This window comes from Rhinolophus sinicus, linkage group LG09, assembly GCF_036562045.2.
Source record: "Rhinolophus sinicus isolate RSC01 linkage group LG09, ASM3656204v1, whole genome shotgun sequence".
NCBI classification, from domain to species: Eukaryota; Metazoa; Chordata; class Mammalia; order Chiroptera; family Rhinolophidae; genus Rhinolophus; species Rhinolophus sinicus.
Window position 1 is genome coordinate 112,589,170 of NC_133758.1, and position 17,435 is coordinate 112,606,604.

A 17,435-nucleotide genomic window follows, 5' to 3' on the forward strand; every position below is an offset into this window, starting at 1 on the left:
CTTGGACTCTTATTTCACCAGGGACGGGATGGGTGGGCTTTAGAGCTGGTTGCCTTCTAGTATTGGGTAGTACTAGTCATGGATATATGGTGTGGCAGAGGTCAAAAGAGAGAGCCTGGTTTACTCAACCCGTGTTTAGTGAACTCTTTCTGCGAACTACGCTATTCTAGAGACGCTTCCAAGTGGGGGGCAGAGGAGATGTATCGTTCTACACAAGTATAGAAGTTTTGTCGGCTTTTTCACTCATGAAAAAAAACAAAATCCTTTAGTACCCCGCTGATTAATTTGCAAGAAATCTGATTGATTTGTGGTCTTTATTAAACAACAATAGGACATTGTGCATTTGGAATATTTGGAACCTGCACAACAGGTGAGGCACACAGTTTATAATACCACAAGCTATGATGTGATATGAATGAGCTTTAAAAGCGTATGACTCATAGAAAATCTTTAATATAAATGTGTTGTGCAAGTCTATTGAAGAATGTATTATGGTTTTGTCATTTTGGGTTGGTCAAAAACATTTGGGTTACCTTACAATGAAATACATATACATAAACACACAGTTTATAACACGAAATACTTAGTAAAATAAACACAAGAGGTTTTCCTTATCCATTTTTGTGCTCAGAAACATTTGTACTACATACTCATTTTCTTAACATTGATAGATAACATTCAGAATATTTTAAAAATCTAAAAATTGTGTTTACCAGAAAATTTTTATTGACCTGTAGATGGGAAATGGCAAAATAACTATGAGGATTGGTTGTGACATCGTGTCAGAAACCACAGAGCAGCTGATGCAACAACTCTTTTAAAAAGTAACCATTTCTTTCCTAGAACCTCTTTGCCCTTCTTTGCTTTTTAAAAAAATCTTTCTACCTGCACAGTGGATGTATCTCATGCTCAGTAATAAATGATTTTTATCCCAAGAAATGTTTGGCTTTTGCAGCATAAAGTAACCATTTCATGCACCTTCTCAGATCCGTCCTTTGGGATGTGCACTGTCCTACCTTTGCCTGTGTGACGTAGTTGGAGTCGTGGACACACAGCCTGGAGAGCTCCTGGCATTTGGGTTCACAGATAACACCTTCCCCTGAGCCTGTTTTAAAGGATTGACTGGCTGTGTGTAGACTTTTTTTTTTTTTTTCCCAACAACAGCCTGTGGGAAAGGGAAGAATTTTGGTGTGCATGTCATTTGGACTAATGAGGTGTCTTGGAAACTATTGCACAAGCCATTGTGTTACAACCCATTTTTATTGCTCAGAAAGATCATTTTCACAGAAACAAGATCTCTGATTCAGGGTGTATAAAATAATTTTATCCCAGCTGAAAAGAATGACTCCAATTAAAGTATGTTACCCCTTAACGTTAAATTTCTGCTGCCCCTGAGCTTCCCTCTCCACCAAAGAGAAATCAAACCAGACCTATAAGAAGTCACACAATTGGTCATAAAGAAATTCAAAGAAGCTTTTACTTTTGTTTTTCTTCTTCATTCTCTCCTGTTTACCCACAAGGTTGGTTTTGCCAGTAAAATACCTAGAGAGTTTTCTGTAGACATTTGTTTTGAAGCCAGGAACGTGGGGCGTAGGATGTGAAGGGCAGAGAAAGCAGCCATGCAGCGAGATGCCCATGGGCGGGGGTGTAGTGTTTGAAGTCTTCCCAGGTGGAGGACCACACGAGACATTCCATGTCCTGCCGGGTAGATGAAGAATGAATGGCCTGTGGAAGAGGAAGTCATGATCCTAATTTTTCTTTGTTTCTTGGCCTCCTCTGACTCTCATGTTCCCTTTTAAATTTGAAGTGTGATTCATAATTCATGCATGAATCCTCAAAGAAATGGATTATAACAAGCTTATTCCCTCAGGAATATGCTTCCTGGACGTGGAGTGTTGCTGCTGCAGAGCAGTTATCGTCTGATGAAGAAATGGAGGGAGCCAAACAATTGAAACAACAGTTAACAGTTTAATTATGTCTTCTCAAATTCTAAAAATGTCTAATTTTACATACCCTAAAATGGTTTAAAATACGGCCATAAACAGACTAAATGAGAATTCTACTCCACACCTCCCCCCACCTTCAACCTAGCAAATGTCTTTAATATTGATGAGTTGGCATCAACTTCTGAATTACTGTTAAGTTGATTTAGAGGCTCAAAAACAGTTCCTTAGAGACTCAGAAAGAACACTAAGGGAGAAGACATTAGGCAGCCTTTGAGGTCTAATTTAGATCCTGTTTTTAAACCTTCATTTACTATGGATGATAGAAACCCAGGTTCTTTCTATTTTACTTGCAGATAGATGTCACAAAAGAATCTTTTATATTAGTTTCCCTGATCAACGTGAGCCTAGCACTTCATTTGACTCTCTCAGATTATGTTTGTAATTGTGTCCTTGTAGTGTAGCCTTTGTATGACTTTCTCCTCTGAGCACCTTTAGGGTGTATTGCTCAGTAACGTGAATTTGTGCAATTGAATTAAGCTAGGAAGGGTTTCCAGACTGCATTGCCTCTGCTTTGCAATGAAAGCAATGTGGTGCTCACAAACAGGAGAGGAGGGACACCTGGTGGCAGTTGGTTATTTAAGGGGAAGGAGGCCCATTTAAAAGGAAGAAAGACACAAGAGTTAAAATCAGTGTGTGATACTGGAGGGAGAGCAAACAGTTGCATCAGACATAGGACAGCTGGGGGCTACGTCTGGGGAAAGTGGCCACCAGGTTAGAAGGTCACCTAGACAGTGGTGAAGCCAGTGGGCTTTGGAGTTGAAGGATCTACCTTTGAAGCTGGTCTGGCTGCTCACAAGCTGTGTGGCCTTGGCTAAGTTATGGAACTTTTCTGAACCTTGGTCATCACATCCAGAGAATGGGAATAATACCTACCTCACAGGGTTGCTGTAAAGACTGAACAAAATGATGCTTAGCACTTGATAAGCACTTGATTAATGAGAGTGGCTATTATTTTTATTATTCACAGGAAGAAGGTGAGAGCAGGGTTTGAGGCCAAAGACAAGTTTTCTGCTGGTTCTAGTGAAGGGCTGATAGTTGTTTTGGATTTTGGGGGAATTTCCTGGAAGGGGCTGCCCTGATCCCACTTTTAGGAAGGTCTATACCTGGTAGGTAACCTTATTGTCCGGCCCCTGTTGGGCAGTACCTTCCCATGAAGTAATAGAAGTGTATTAAGCACCAGTGTCTTTTAACCATGCAGACATCTTCCCCCATGGAGCTTACCCCTAAGTGAGGAGACAAGATTACCACACAATGGCAAAATAAGAAATAGGCGTAGTTAGGTGCTCAGTTTTGTGGCCCAGAGAATAAGAGCTGGGCAGGTTCAAGGGAGGAAGACAACCAACTGTCCTGGGAAAGCGCTCTGTCCCCAGAAAACTGGGAAGGCTGGTCATCCTACCTCCAGAGAGAATACTAAAAGGACAACTCCAGCAGTCTAATATTTGCGTAACTGGAGTCATCGAAGGAGAGGTGGAAAACATTTTTTGAAGGAATAAAGGCCAAATTTTTTTCCAAATTTGATGAAAACTAAATATCTACCAATCTAGGAATCTCAATGAAACCCAAGCACAAGAAACATGAAGAAAGCATATTATAATCAAATTGCTCAAAATCAGCAATAAAGAAAAACTCTTAAAACCAACCATAGAAAAAAGACATTAAATACGGAGGAACAAAGATAAGGGTGACAGTAGATTTCTCATTTGAAACAATGTAAGTGAGAAGATAGTGCAACATCATCATCTTTACGGTACCAAAATTTAGAACAAAAACAAAACCTGTTAACCTAGAATTCTGTACCCAGCAAAAATAACTTCTAAGAACAAAGGGGCAATAGATTTTTTTCAGACATACAAAAGCTGCAAGAACTCGTCATTCACAGATCCACACTACAAGCAACATTAAAGGAACTCCTTTACCAGAAGGAAGTGAGAGGATCTAGGGATTAGGAAGATTGACGAGACTCAGGCACTTCCTCAGCTGGTGTCCTCTGGAACTGTGGGTCTTTTGTGTCTGCAGACCAACCTGTGCTTTACTGTGGAATGACTTCTTGACAGCTTCTGAGTTTATATGTCCTTCGTTTCAGAAACAATCTAGCCCTCTTTGAACCCCATTCCAAATTTCTAGGAGACTCTGTGGCCCAGCTTATACCATGTGACTGACTGATTCTGGTCTATACACCTGTGGCTGAATCGGGGTGTGGGCCATATTGTACAAATGTGGCTTTTGAGGGGTAGTTCTCAGAGAAAGGGTTTTATTATGAGCTGGATATACACTGTAAAGATGACTACTCAAGGATTCAGCTGCTTTACGCCCCATGCTTCTGTGGAACTCTTCCTGGGAACATCTCTACCGGAAAAAAATCCTAAAAACCTATTGAGCTAAAACAATGCCAGGAGTCATCACCATGGATATTTAATGACCAAAGCTGATGGCAGAAGGAGAGAGGGGAGAGATAATATTAATTTGGACTCAGACTTTCTAGAAGCAAGGACATAAATTCTGAATGTGGGTAGACAGTGGTGTTGGTGACTCAGAGTGTGGTAGAGTGTGGTATGACGTGAACTTCAGAAGATGGGAGTTGAAGAGAGAAGAGGACATTTGTGACTTCAGCTCCTCATTAAGACAATATAACCCAGGAAAGATTAAAGCTCCCTTTAAAAAAACAGAGAAGGAGCCTGTTGACAGGACGCACCCAGAATTTTCATTGACTGGGGAAGCTGGAGGAAAAGGGAAGACATACATTTAAGATGTAGGGCATGCGTATATGAGTAGGAATTTGAGGTAGATGATTTCTAGAATATGAAATGTGAATGTAGGCGATGATCTGAGGAAATAGGACACTCTATTTTACAGTGCAGGAATCCCAAAGTGAATGAATCGAATACCAAGAAAGTTGTGCAAGCACCTGGCTGTTCTAACAGACAAGCAGACAAGGCATAACCTCATACTACGGGACGTGTTATTCCTGTGTTCCTATGGGCAGATGCTGTTTTCTTCTGCCCTGTCTGGGGCCAGTGATGGAATGAACTGAAACCAAGAGTCCACCTGGAATAAAGACAGAAATGTAGAAAAGTGCAAAGATCTTATTTTGCTTTCAATGTCAACTCATGTTGAGTTAGTGCTGGATGAAGACGGATGAGACGATGAAGCCCCTCATGACTGACCTCACCTCCTGACTTGTCTGGGTGGTTTGCAGGAGACCCCTTTAAGTAAAGCTGGTTTCTCATGGTTCACAATTTAAGAGATGAAAATGGCACATACTATGCTAGTTATGCAATTGTAAGGCCTTTTAAAGTTGTCCAGGGAGCATTTTAACCTTTGGCTCCTTCAGTCCACCAGGCTGACGTGCGCATATGCTCTCACCTGGGTTTGTAGTTTAGCCAAGGGCAAAACTGCCAGCATTTATACTGATAGGCGATGGGTGCCTTTGGAGTAGGTCATGACTTTGGAATGTTATGGAAACAACAAGGCATCTTTACTTTCTGTGGAAATAAAATTTAAAGTAGCCCCACGTTCAGGAGTTGTTGGACACTGTACTTTTACCTGCTGCTTTTACTATTACTAAGATCTCAGAGCATTTTAAACTTGACTCTCTGGAAGCAAAAGGAAGTCACCTTGTTGACACTTTCACAAAGAATGTTGCTCTTAAAGGTCAAACCTCTGTCACGGTCCAAGGGGATATTTCCCCAGTGGGTAATTTGAAAATCGGGCCAGAGAAGCCCAACAGTTGACTCCAGAGAAAGAAAACCATAAATGGAAATCTAACAGTTGCTGTTTTGATAAAAGAGAAAGCTCTGGTTTGGACCAAATAACAACCATCCTACCAGAGACTGAACTTTGCACGGTGGATGATGGAGGGGCCACCTAGCAGACGGACAAGCCCAGCAACTGAAAGTAACCACACAGGGTGATCTGGTGATGAATTCCTACTGGGCAGATTGTGGTGGATGCTCACACCCCAGGCCTGTAGCTTCCTTAGTAAAAGGTTAGCTTTGCCTTAAGTCAACCCTGTCCATGCTTCTAGGATAGCACACCTTGGAGAGGTCAGAGTCATTTTCTTTTCCAGACCCATCAGAGGCATAACCACAGGCAGTGGAGCATGATGACCACGAAACTTCTCATTGTTATCTCCTTGCTCGCATACCATCTCTATGTCCTGTAAATATTAAATGTCAACAATCCTGCACCCACCAGTGTAAAACTATGTATCTCTCCATTTTGCTTTTTACACAATTCCTTGCTTTGCCGTCTCCTGCCTCCTTAATCTACCACTAGCGGATTTCGTGTAACCTTCCCTACGCTTTCTCCTTTGACTCTAAATGTATGGAAAGAACTGAAAAACTGCTATTCTCCGGAGAATTTTCTCAGTCTTTGGAGATCTTGTTTCCAGGCCTGTCCTCGATTACCGGCTCAAATAAACGTTTATAAAATTATTCTGTAGGTTTGGGCTTTTATCGACGTCCCTCCTTAATGACTAGACATGCATTAAATCATTGGTCCACTGATAACATAATACAATTTACGAATCAACATTGGTGAGAAAATGTTGGCAGTTTTGCTGTGCAAAGAACCTACCTCACCTGTCCCACCTGGCCAAGGTACAACGCAGGGACCCTGTCCACATTGCTCCCGGACATTTGTCAAATGGATTTCATACTGCTTTTCCAGTCTCACGGATATAAATATGTTTTAGTCATGGTCTGTATGTTTTCTCACTGAACTGAAGCTTTTCCTTGTAGACAAGCTAATGCCCCCTCAGTGGCTAATGCCCTCCTAGAGGAGATTGTCCCAACCTGGGAACTCGTCATGAACTCTGTAGTGGTGGAGGAACCCACTGTACTGGTCTGTGCTGTTTGGCCGGTTTTACATTTTCACTGCACTTACACCCTGCATGCTCAGGTTTAGTCAAACGCACTAATGTCACGATTAAGATTCAACTGGCAAAATTTGTAGAAACCCTCCAGGTACTCTAGCCAAAAGCACTGTTGCTGGTCCTTTTAAATCTCAGATCCACCCCCTTTGGGGCTCACAAATGCTCACCCTTTGAGATAATTACAGGACGCCCCATGCGTCTGGATCCTGCTTCTTTCAATCCAAAGTTGATAAAGGGAGACATACTTTACTACTGGAAAGGCCTAATTGCTTCTATTGAAAATCACCGTACTTTGGCAGAGCACTCTTTTCACAGTGTGCTGCAAGGAGATGAAAGCCCCCAAACCCACACCCTGCAACCTGGAGTTTTGTTTACTGGAAAAGACACCTCCATAAAGACTTCCTCCAGCCTCAATGACACTGTTGTCTAGCCCCTGTGATGCTAAACTCCAGGGAGCAGACTCTGGATTCATGTGTCACACCTTGAGAAGGCACCACTCCCGGACCTGAGCTGTGCTCAGTCTGGTGACCTGAAACCAAAGCTGTCAAAATTTAAAGCAGGTGGAACTCTGAAGGAGACAGCTTTCCCAAAACAACCAGGTCGGGATTGTACACTTCTTTCCTTACTATTAATTCTTAACTTTATCTCTCTTCTTTGGAAGGAAAACACCCTTGTTTACATGTCCTAATCTACTGTGAAAGGGGTTAACTTGTCCAGGTATTGGCTTTGTCAGCAAGAACTGGATCTGCCCAAGATAATAATGATCTTTGTTTCACCACTTACAGGTTTGAGCCCCTGGATTAAATTCATCATATAGACTAAGTTTGTTACGCTGTTTTAATTCTGTTGTGGATTCTTGTTGTTGTCAGCTCTGCACCATTGCTTGTTAACCCCGGACACGAGCGGTTTCCTGATCCATTCACCTTCCCTCTGATGTGCGAGACGATATCCCGAAGTCCTTCAGGATGTGGAAGGACAAAGGGTTGCTGAAATCAGAAGACCTGACTGTTGATCAGGGATGCTTTCAGAGAAAAATCTCGAATAAAGAGGGGGGAAATGGCAAAATTTTGATAACGACATAACCTGGACATAGCCATCCACAGGAGCTAGGGCTCATGGGAAGAGTTCTTGCACTCTGGGTCACTGCCCTATGTTTACAACTGAGTTGTATGGTTGTAACAGCCCCTCCACTTACCTTCTTCTTCCCCTCTCTAAGTTCCTCCTCCATCTTTGTTCCGTTCAGTGTGTGTACATGTGGCTCACCAGGTCTGCATGGTGAGCCATGCAAATTACTAGATTGCAACTCTTTCTTTTTCCCAAATAAATCCTTTTGGTGACAGAATACCTAGTCCATGACAGTTTTTGATTATTTGTTTTTGATTTTTTTTTTTAATTATTAGTTTCAGGTTAGTCGATTCTGTTTTTACAGTGAATACCATACATGTCAATACATGTATTACATAGGGAACACATATCAAACTTGTATTTTAATCCACTAATGAGGGAATCATTAGAATGACCAACTTGCTTCAACTGATCTGTTATAGCCAGTGAGGAAGGGGGCGGGGAAAAGAAACGGGATGAAACTAACAGATTAGATAGAAAACTGGTTCAGGTTTGGACCCTAGTAGAGGTCGTTTGCATTTTTACAGGATGAGGTCATTTACATCACTGGTGGAAAAAACCATTTCCATCTCATTATACAACAAGGCTAGCAGCTTAGTTTTCTACAGGTTGACTTCTGCATTTAAAACACCCTAATTGTAAATAGTATGTCCAAGTTACTGGAGTCCACAGACCCTTGGTGGGCTTCTTTGATGGTGCCTTATCACAGTGAAGGCCACAGACTCTTGTGCTTTACTTGCAAGTTCTGGTTCTAAGAGGTGTAGTCTGCCGGTGGACGCTGTGTTGTCATCAGATGAGCACATGCACTGAGGCTGGAAAGTGTTTGGGACTCACCTTAGGTGACATCTATGTCCATGACCCCCTCCCTCCAACACGACCATAGACAGGCTCCTGTCCGTTATGCCCCTTTATTATCTTCCACCCTCTGGTCTTTGCACTCAGCACTCTGTATCCTAGTTGTGTCTGTGACCATCTCTCTCATTAGAATCTAGGCATGGTTTTCTTATACACCTCCACATACTGGCCCTCCAGCTCCGGCTCTGGCACAACTTACAGGTTCAATAAATGTTTGCACGAATGAGGTGGGATCTGAGCCGTGTTGTGAAAAAGATATGGTGGGCGCGAGGTAGTGGGGGTGGAAAGGTGGTTCAGCAGAGGTGAAGGACCCCGCAAACTCAGTAACGGGAAGGTGGACTTCACTGTGGGGCAAATTTTGGTGAAGTCCAGGCAAGGGCAGGGCAGGCGGGTGCCAGCATAAAAACTCCCGACATCTAAGTGAGAGGCGGGTGCAGGGAGCCTTCTGGTTGCGGCCTGCCTGCCTTGTCCTTTGGTTGTCCTTGCAATCACGTGTGGGGAGGGTGCATGGGCCCCTCTGGTCGCAGGAATCCGAGAGAGTGAGGGCCGTGGAGGCACAAGATGCAAAGCGGAGCAATGGGTTAACCACAGCCACCTTCCTCCAGAACAAGCCTCACCTGCGGAGACTTTGCTGCTTTTAAAAACCTGCCCGGGTCTATTCAGGGGTGACAGGACTGGCTCCCCCGACGGAGGAAACACGTGGCAGCTGTCCCCCCAAACCGCCGGGTCCTGCGGCCCTTGTCCCGGGTCCTGGCGCGCGCACCCAGGCGACGCGGACCCTGCTGCCCAGCAGCTGTGCCCCTCGGCCCGGATTCCAGGTGTTCGCGGGCGCGCGCTCCGGCGCGCTCCGGACGGGGGCGGGGCGCGGGGCGGAGCTCGGCGAGGGCTGAGCGGCGCTGCCCTGCTCCCCGCCCGCCGCCCGCCGCCCGCCGCCCCAGCGCTCGCCCGCCGGCGGCTGCAGCCCGTTGGCCTCTGGCCCAGCGCGCGGCGGACGTGCCGCTGACCCGCGCCTGCGACGCGAGAGCCGGGCGCGCCCCGAGAGGACGTGGAGCCATGAACCGCCTGCCCGGGAGGGTGGCGGCGCTGCTGCTCGCGCTGCTCGCGGAGGTAGGGGCCGAGGCGGGGGCCGGGCTGGGGCCGCGCCGCCCGGGGAGCCTCCCGGAGGGGCCCGTGCAGTGCGAACAATGCCGAGGCTAAGCGGGCGCAGCACAGAGACGCCCCGGGAGACCCTCTGCGAGAACCCGAGAGGTCGCGAGGCCGAGAGTGGCAGCCGCCCGGGCTGCAGATGTCCCGGTGCTGGAACGTGTAGGGACCCCGGTGACAGGGAGGCTCCCGGCCCCTCCCCTGCGCTCTGTCCTCCCCTTCGGTCCCCCCCCGCCCCGCCCCCCACCCCTACGCGGGTTGCTCGTTTCTCCAGCTTGCAGCCCCTGTCTGGAGGACTCAAGAGTGACCTTTACGCGCTGTACTTCCCTTTTCACCGCCCCGAGGAGGGCCGGGATCCCGTGGCGGGGGGCTTCGGGGCGGGGGGGGGTCCCGGGGGCGACGCAGGCGCAGAGTGCTGGCAGCCGAGCGGTCTGGGGTCGGAGTGGGTGGGCGCGGGAGGGTCGCGGTGCGAGCGCGCGGAGCTGTAGTTGTGAGAAAATGTCACGCGGTGCCAGGGAAGTAGCGGAGAGGAGCGGGAGGAAACATTCCCGCTGGTGAAAAGGAAGCGGAGGGGCTTCAGGTGCGTGGGGAGCTGGGGTGGTGGGTGTGAGGCAGAAACCGAGAGAGGAAACGTGTGGCTGCGATGGAGGGTGGAGGCGCCTGGTGACCGCGGCCCTCGTGGGGACCCGGTCTGCCCTGGGCTGCCAAGGGACATCCTCTCATGGGTTCTTTACCATGGGAGCCGGTGGGATTCCGGCGTAGGGTCTGAATTACAGCTTCTTCGACTCCCTGCTCAGCTCCTTTATTTGGAAGGAAATTTGCATTAAATTAATGAAGTCAAGATAAATGCATAATGAGTAACTTCTGTCTCTCTCTCTTTTCTATTTTGGAGGGTTGTAAAACTCGGTCACAGTTGGGCGTCAGTGCCAGAAACCACTACTTGGTTTCCTGAATTTACTGAGAAATAAACGCTACAGGATGTTGAAAGGGGAAGTCTTAGCTCTCTTGAAAGCAAGGTTGATGGAAAGACTCCGTGTTTTTGTCCTTAATATCCCCCTGGCTGGGTATTGAATGGAATGTTAATTAATGCAGCTCTTTCCGTTTGTTCAGAATTTTAAAACCTAGGAATGCGATCCCCTCCTTGACTCACCGGACATAACAAAAGAGAAATGAATCTGAGGCCATTGTTTATGTAAAAACACGGACATCTGTACCTACCATGCAATACCCACCCCCGCCGTACCCAACCCCTCCCCCCTTACAATCGGTGCTTGATGAAATTAGCCAGCATTCCCTTGGTTCTGCTTCTCCGGTCTTCAGAGCTGTGCCCTAGGACCACTCAGGGCTTCCGTTCTTCCCCAAATAGCTGTTGTATTGCATAGGAATTTCTCAGTAGCGTTCAGACCCTGTCTGAAAGGTTGAAAGACCTGAAAGGCACAGCTGTGAGGACACTAAAACCTAACTGACTGAGCCCGGGCTTTCACCAAGTCGACTATCTAGCTGATCGGTAATTTCTGTTTTCAGCAGGATGGTGTGATGTAGCTCACTTTTATACGATGCTGGTGCTAAGGTGTCTCTGAGGAACTAAGGAGATTGATTTCTGTATAATTCAGCACATGGAATTTGATACATGAGATACATATCTGAGATGGTTTCATCTTAAATGGGCTGCTCTGACATTCAACTAAAATGTATTGTTGTCATCACCTCTGGAGTCCCCATCACACGCATACATGTGCAATGACAGTGGCTGAGTGTGAGCAGGCAAAGGTCGCTGTGAGGTATCTGGTGGCTTCTGACAGCCAGAGGCAACCTGTGGTATTTGCCTTTGTTTCTTTGTTCTGCTTGAGCTGGTTTCCTTGTAGTTGCGTAGTTGATCATAAAACACCTGGAAAAAGGGAGCCCTCTGGCAGTGGTTATTCTGGGCCTCCAGCACCCTGTTCCAAGCCAGCACCAGCCAGGATCACGCAGAGGGAGGGGTGCATGCTAGCCAGAAGCCCAGGAGTAGGGAGGGGACCTAAAAGCTGTTTTGGAGAAGGGCTGTCCTCCCCGGCTTCACCATCCCTTACCTGTTGGACGTAAAGACTGCATACTTGTTTGTTACTCAGCAAACACTTATAGAGTGCTTACCCTGTGTCAGGCAGGCATTATTCCAAGCACCTTATAAATATTAACTCGTGAATCCTCTTGGCAATTACTTTTCTGCCCACTTTTATTTGCAGTGAGAGATGATAAAGAACTTGTCCACAGTCTCATTGCTGGTTAGCGTGAGGGGCTGGAGGTGGAAGCCCAGCCGGCCAGCGCCCTCACCCTGTGCTGCGTCTCTGCCTCCCCCACAGCTGCAGTACAGATGTGGAGAGGCTTTGCACGTGCTCTGTCCAGAGGCTGATAGTGGACTTGGGCCGGTATGCATCCCATGAAACAGGGAAACCAACAAAAGAGCCTTTAGGAATGCAGTCGCATGTTTTTCAGGGACGTCCATCATTTGGCATCCAAGTGAGACACCTTGGAGAGTGAAATCGGGGCTGCGAATTAGTGTGCCTGCTGCGGGGGGTGGGGGTGGGGGGGCATCAACAGGGCCGTTGTGGGAACCCGCTGCTTGTGTGCTCATCCTAAAGCCCAGGCAGGGTTTGAAGTAGGAACAGGCTGCTGGCAGCACCCTCCCTTCCCTGGGGAGTCTTCTTGGGAGCTCATTCCTGCAGTGACCTTTCCTATCTACTAACTCGGAGTTTCCTACGACTTGCACGTGAAGCCAGCGACCCCTTATCTCATCTCTCCACTCCCTCAGTCACTGTGGACCTGCTGCTTCGCTCCGAGGCACCTGGGCCATGAATCCGGCCATGGCGCGGGGGGACCCCAAAGCTATTTTGGGGTCATTAAGTTCCATGCTTCTGTTGTGCCCACGGCTCATGGGAGGCCCCAGGAATGGGCTGCAGGTGCTAGGCGGGTTCTCGGTACCCCGTGAAGGAATTCCCCACGGCCTTCCCTGGCCTGCAGCTGCTCCTCAGAAGGGAAAGAGAAAGAGGTTTCAAGCCTGACTGTGCTTTATTTGAACCTGGGGAGTAATTAGGCCCTGAGCATGAGCTTTCCCCCAAGTGTGTTGTTTTCTCCCCGCTGACAATAGCTGTTGCCACTGCAGTCTCCTTCTGGAGGTTAGGTTGTTGACACCTTTGTAATAGACTTAGAAGGATTTGTTCTAAGGACTCTGACATCACTGAAGTGAGGCCAGAAATGTGTCCTATGATTCAGTGTAAAATTCCCCAGTGCCAGTGCTGGGGGTTTGCTGCACCCCCTCCTGGGGGGTGAACTCTGTGCTGGGTTATTTTATGCAAATGACTGGTGTCAGTATCTCTCTGATCCCCAACCCCCACCCTGAACCAAATACTGGAAGCCTTTAAATGAGGCTGCCATGTGTTTCAAAGTTGTCTGGCAAAAGGACAGCCCTTCTTGGGCTAGAAAAAGCAGTGGTCTTCTCTTAGAGAGAGGGTTGGAAAGTGAACATTATCTTTTGAAACTAGGGAAAACAAGAGGATTACTGAGTATATTTCTGAAGTCCTGTGTCTTTTGATGCCCAGGAGTGTTGAAATTAGAACTAAGTCATATTTGAGAGTGTGGTGGGTTTTTTTCTTTTTTTTTCTGCCTTGTGCCAAATGTTTTTCATGCCCCGGAATTCCAATGACTATGGCAGCCTCCTGGTGCCAATTTTCTGAAATAAACCTTTTCAACCCTCCCACTCTTTAGAGTTTTTAGACTCTCAGCCACATGCAATTTGAATGAAAAAGAAGACTGTCGGGAGTTTGTTATCTCTGGAAGCTCCACGGGAGGCCGGCTGCCTGTGAATGAGAGGTGACAGTGATGAATAAACAGGTGGCAAGCAGGTGCTCTGAAGTGGGGAGAACCTGGCTCCAGGTGTGCCAGGAGGGCCAGGGGCCTTGGGCCCACACTTGGGGCTCTAATCGGCCCTTGCTTTCTCTTGGCTTAAGTGACTCTAGAAGCACATAGATTAGTCTAGTGGCCACTTGATTCATCTAGCCACAGGATGGCAGGTAATTTCCCTAAAGTTCACCATTATCATCATTTCTCGATGAGGCCTCTCAAATGTCACCCTCTCAACGAGGCCTCTCTTGACCACCCTGTATAAAATTCTAACCCAGGCCCCCTCCCAGCCCCCTTGCTTTCACCAGTTCCCTCCCTCCTCTGTATCTGTTACCTTCACAGTATGGTGGGAATTTACGTCCCATCATCTAAGCATTGTAAGGTCAAAGGTTTTGCTCTGTGGTGTTAACCGAAATACCCCGCTCCTAGAACAGTACCTGACACAGAGTAGGAACTCAGTAAGTATTTGATTGAGTAGATCAGTGGGGAATGACCCTGGGGGAAGGAGCTGAGTAGGCTGATGGTAGGAGAGGGGAAGGCAATTGAGTAGCTATGGATGCTGAAGTGGGGGCACCTGTACTAGGACTTACAGGTAACCATCGTTTGAACACCTCTAGTGACGGAAACGCACTAGCTCTCAAAACAAAGCATCAGCATTTTGGACAACTTCAATTGTTCAAGTTTTCTGTGACATTGAGGAGAAATGACTGTTTTTACCTGGTCCTAAGTTTTTCTTCTTGGGCTTTTCAGAAGAAAACATAATCGTAATGACAGCCCCTCAGTATTTGAACACGACGACTGTGGTCCCCACTGTGCTCTTCCCCAGGCTTCCCCTCCTTCCTGCATTCTCCTGAGACGTGTTTTGGAATAATCTCTGCCTCCTCACAGCTGCCCTTTGATAGCTGCTGACTGGCCAGTGTTCAGGAAATCCTCACTGTCCGAACATACTTGTTCCTAGAATAAGGCCCCTCAAAGTGAGTTCACCCGAAACATGGATCACATTTTCATGGTTAATAGTGGAAGGGAGGTTTGATTCAGACTTTAATTTGAAAAAGCAAAGCCCAAATTATAGAAATGAGTTAAGTTTATCCTAAGTACATATTTTTAGAATTATGAATCAACTCCGGGAGGGGAGAGATGAATTTTTCTGACGAAAGTCTGTGATGCATAATCGGATAGTCTTCATTTGGCATTGGAATTTAGTGACATGATCATAGTAGGGTTTGCTTTTCTCCTTTTCCAGAATGATTTGCTCTAGTAACCCAACCCTCACCCCACCCCCCACCTCCGGCTTCTCCTGGTCTTGTTCATTCCTGTCATTCTCCTTTGGGCGTCTCTTGGATCATTATGAGTGGCTTAACTGCCAGATTCTTTTGTCTGTCATCGACTTCATGAGATGCTCCATCTTTGTGAGCCCTGGAAGTCATGCCATCCGTTCGTGGGATACCTGTGTTGTATTCTCCTGTGATCCTGTCTGCAGAGACTGGTTACGGAGTTGCTAGTGTTAAGTGGGCGAGGGCTAGGGTGTCGGTGTACTCTTGTAGAAGAAGTGATTTCAGTGGTGCATGCATTTTATCATGAAGCCTTTGCCTCCCATCTCTTCCCCACTGGGACTTATTTGAAGGGACCCTCTGTTCTCCAGGTGTGGTCTCACTGTCACTGTCACAGCCCTTGTGTAGAACTCTACATTATGCAGAGAAGATGATCCAGCAGACTCACACTGAACTTGCAGTGACTCTTACATTGTTTTAAACGCGTGCTGCTTGTAACCCACCAATCCTCACAGCAGCTGTAGAGTGGTTTATTATAATTTTTAAAACCTACGTTGAGGACTGTATATTGATTTTAATTATATTTCACATTACTTGCTTTATCTTCTTATGCCTGTAAACATCTGTCTGAATACTATTTTTTTTTTAAATCTGGTATCCTTTATGGTTTTTTGTCATACACAGATTTGATTATCATGCCATTGTCGACTTTAATCCAACTGATTCATAAAAATGTTAAACCGAGCCGAGTCAAAGATGGAGACTTATACCTGGGTTGAGAGAGGTGATGGAGATTTTGCTTTGGAGAACACTGATGTCCTTAATTTTTACAAGTCAGAATTCAGCTTTCTGTATGAAGTGTTTTGGCATGTTGATGGTTTGCCCTTAGTGAGGAGAGATCCAACAAAATGAGAGCCTAGAATGCCAGGCGCAAGGCATCTAAGTTTGGGAGTTTTTGCGCTCATATTGCAGTCATCCAGCAGGAGCCTTACTTAAGGCCGTTTTGTTTGGTGAGTAGGGAACTGTGACCTTATCTCATTGTGTGTCAGGAGTCAAGTGCTCAGTGAAGACAAGGAGGTAATGAACATATATAGAGAGATTATTTCAGGAAGGGCAGCTGCATGCTTCAAAGCTCTTGAAAGGAGAACAGCGACCCGACCCGCGACCAGAACAAAGAGGAAGTATCTTATAAATCAGTTTTGACATTGATCAACCATGGATGGGCTTGAAGCACAGGGGAGGGCTGGATGGGTTAAGTTTCATGTTTGGATGGTGTCTTAGTTGGTTCGGACTGCTGTAACAGAATACCACCTGCTGAGTAGCTTATAAACAACAGGAATTCGTTTCTCACGGTCCTGAGGTTGGGAAGTCCAGGATCAAGGGACCAGCACTGTCCGGTGGGGGCCTCCTCCTGGCTCATAGCCAACATCTTCTGGCTGTGCCCTCACACCGTTGTATTTGTAGAGCTCATTGCAAGAATTTCATTACAAGCGGCATTTATATCCATAGGGTTATAGTCCCTGGAAGGCCTTTGTAAGTAGGAATTATGTGCGTGAAAACATTTTTTTCAAACTTATAAAGAATTATGTTCTCAGCCGAGGGCATGCTGCTCGTGTGAAAATAATTGGCCATTATAATAATTGGCTATAATAATGAGGTGTGGGGCAGGGAAATGAGGAGGCGCTCAGACCGTCAGAGCTTTCCATACTTTGCAACTTAGGGAAAGTGCCGTCTAGAACAATACACTGACCCCAAATGGCACCACTAAGAACTGGGTATTATTTGGCACCTAAAATGTGCTGGTCGCTGTTCTAGATGTACACTGTGGACCCTGAGGAAGAAGCTAACTACCAAGAAGGGCTCTGATGGCTCAAATGTGACAGCAGAGCCTAGCAGCCGTTTCTACACAAGGGCCTCTCACAGAGCGTCTCACACTCTGCCTGCCTGCACTGTGCACCTGCCGGCTGAGCCAGCCCTTATAAAGGAGTTCGTGGAATTGTGTTTCAACCAATAGGACTGAGACTTTCCCCATCTAATCGGAGTTGTGCAGCTATGTCTCCATCAGCATCTTCACTGACCAATCAGAGCAGCTCCATTCCGACCAATCAGGACAGTGCCTTTTGAACCAATCAAACTGTGAGGATTTGTAGTCCTCATTTGCATGACGATGGACCAATCAGGGACCAGGGGTGGGGACTTCTCTGTATATCAGTCAGCTCTCCTCTGGCTCAAGGAGCAGTTTTCCCTTTCCACTGAAGACTGTTTCCCCGGAAACAAAACACTGAA

The 17,435-nt window shown here is 46.6% G+C and overlaps 1 protein-coding gene across 2 annotated transcripts in view; it reads left to right on the top strand.

Moving 5' to 3' along the window:
* Positions 1-9,529: 9,529 nt before the first annotated feature.
* Positions 9,530-17,435, top strand: part of VOPP1 (VOPP1 WW domain binding protein) — a 53,298-nt gene continuing 45,392 nt past the window's right edge. The window contains exon 1 of one of the 2 annotated variants that reach the window (XM_074341027.1): positions 9,530-9,966. In XM_074341027.1, coding sequence (XP_074197128.1) covers positions 9,913-9,966 — 54 coding nt within the window. In that variant the 5' untranslated portion in view covers positions 9,530-9,912. The remainder of the gene's footprint in view (positions 9,967-17,435) is intronic. The other variant, XM_019726355.2, reaches the window with a different exon arrangement.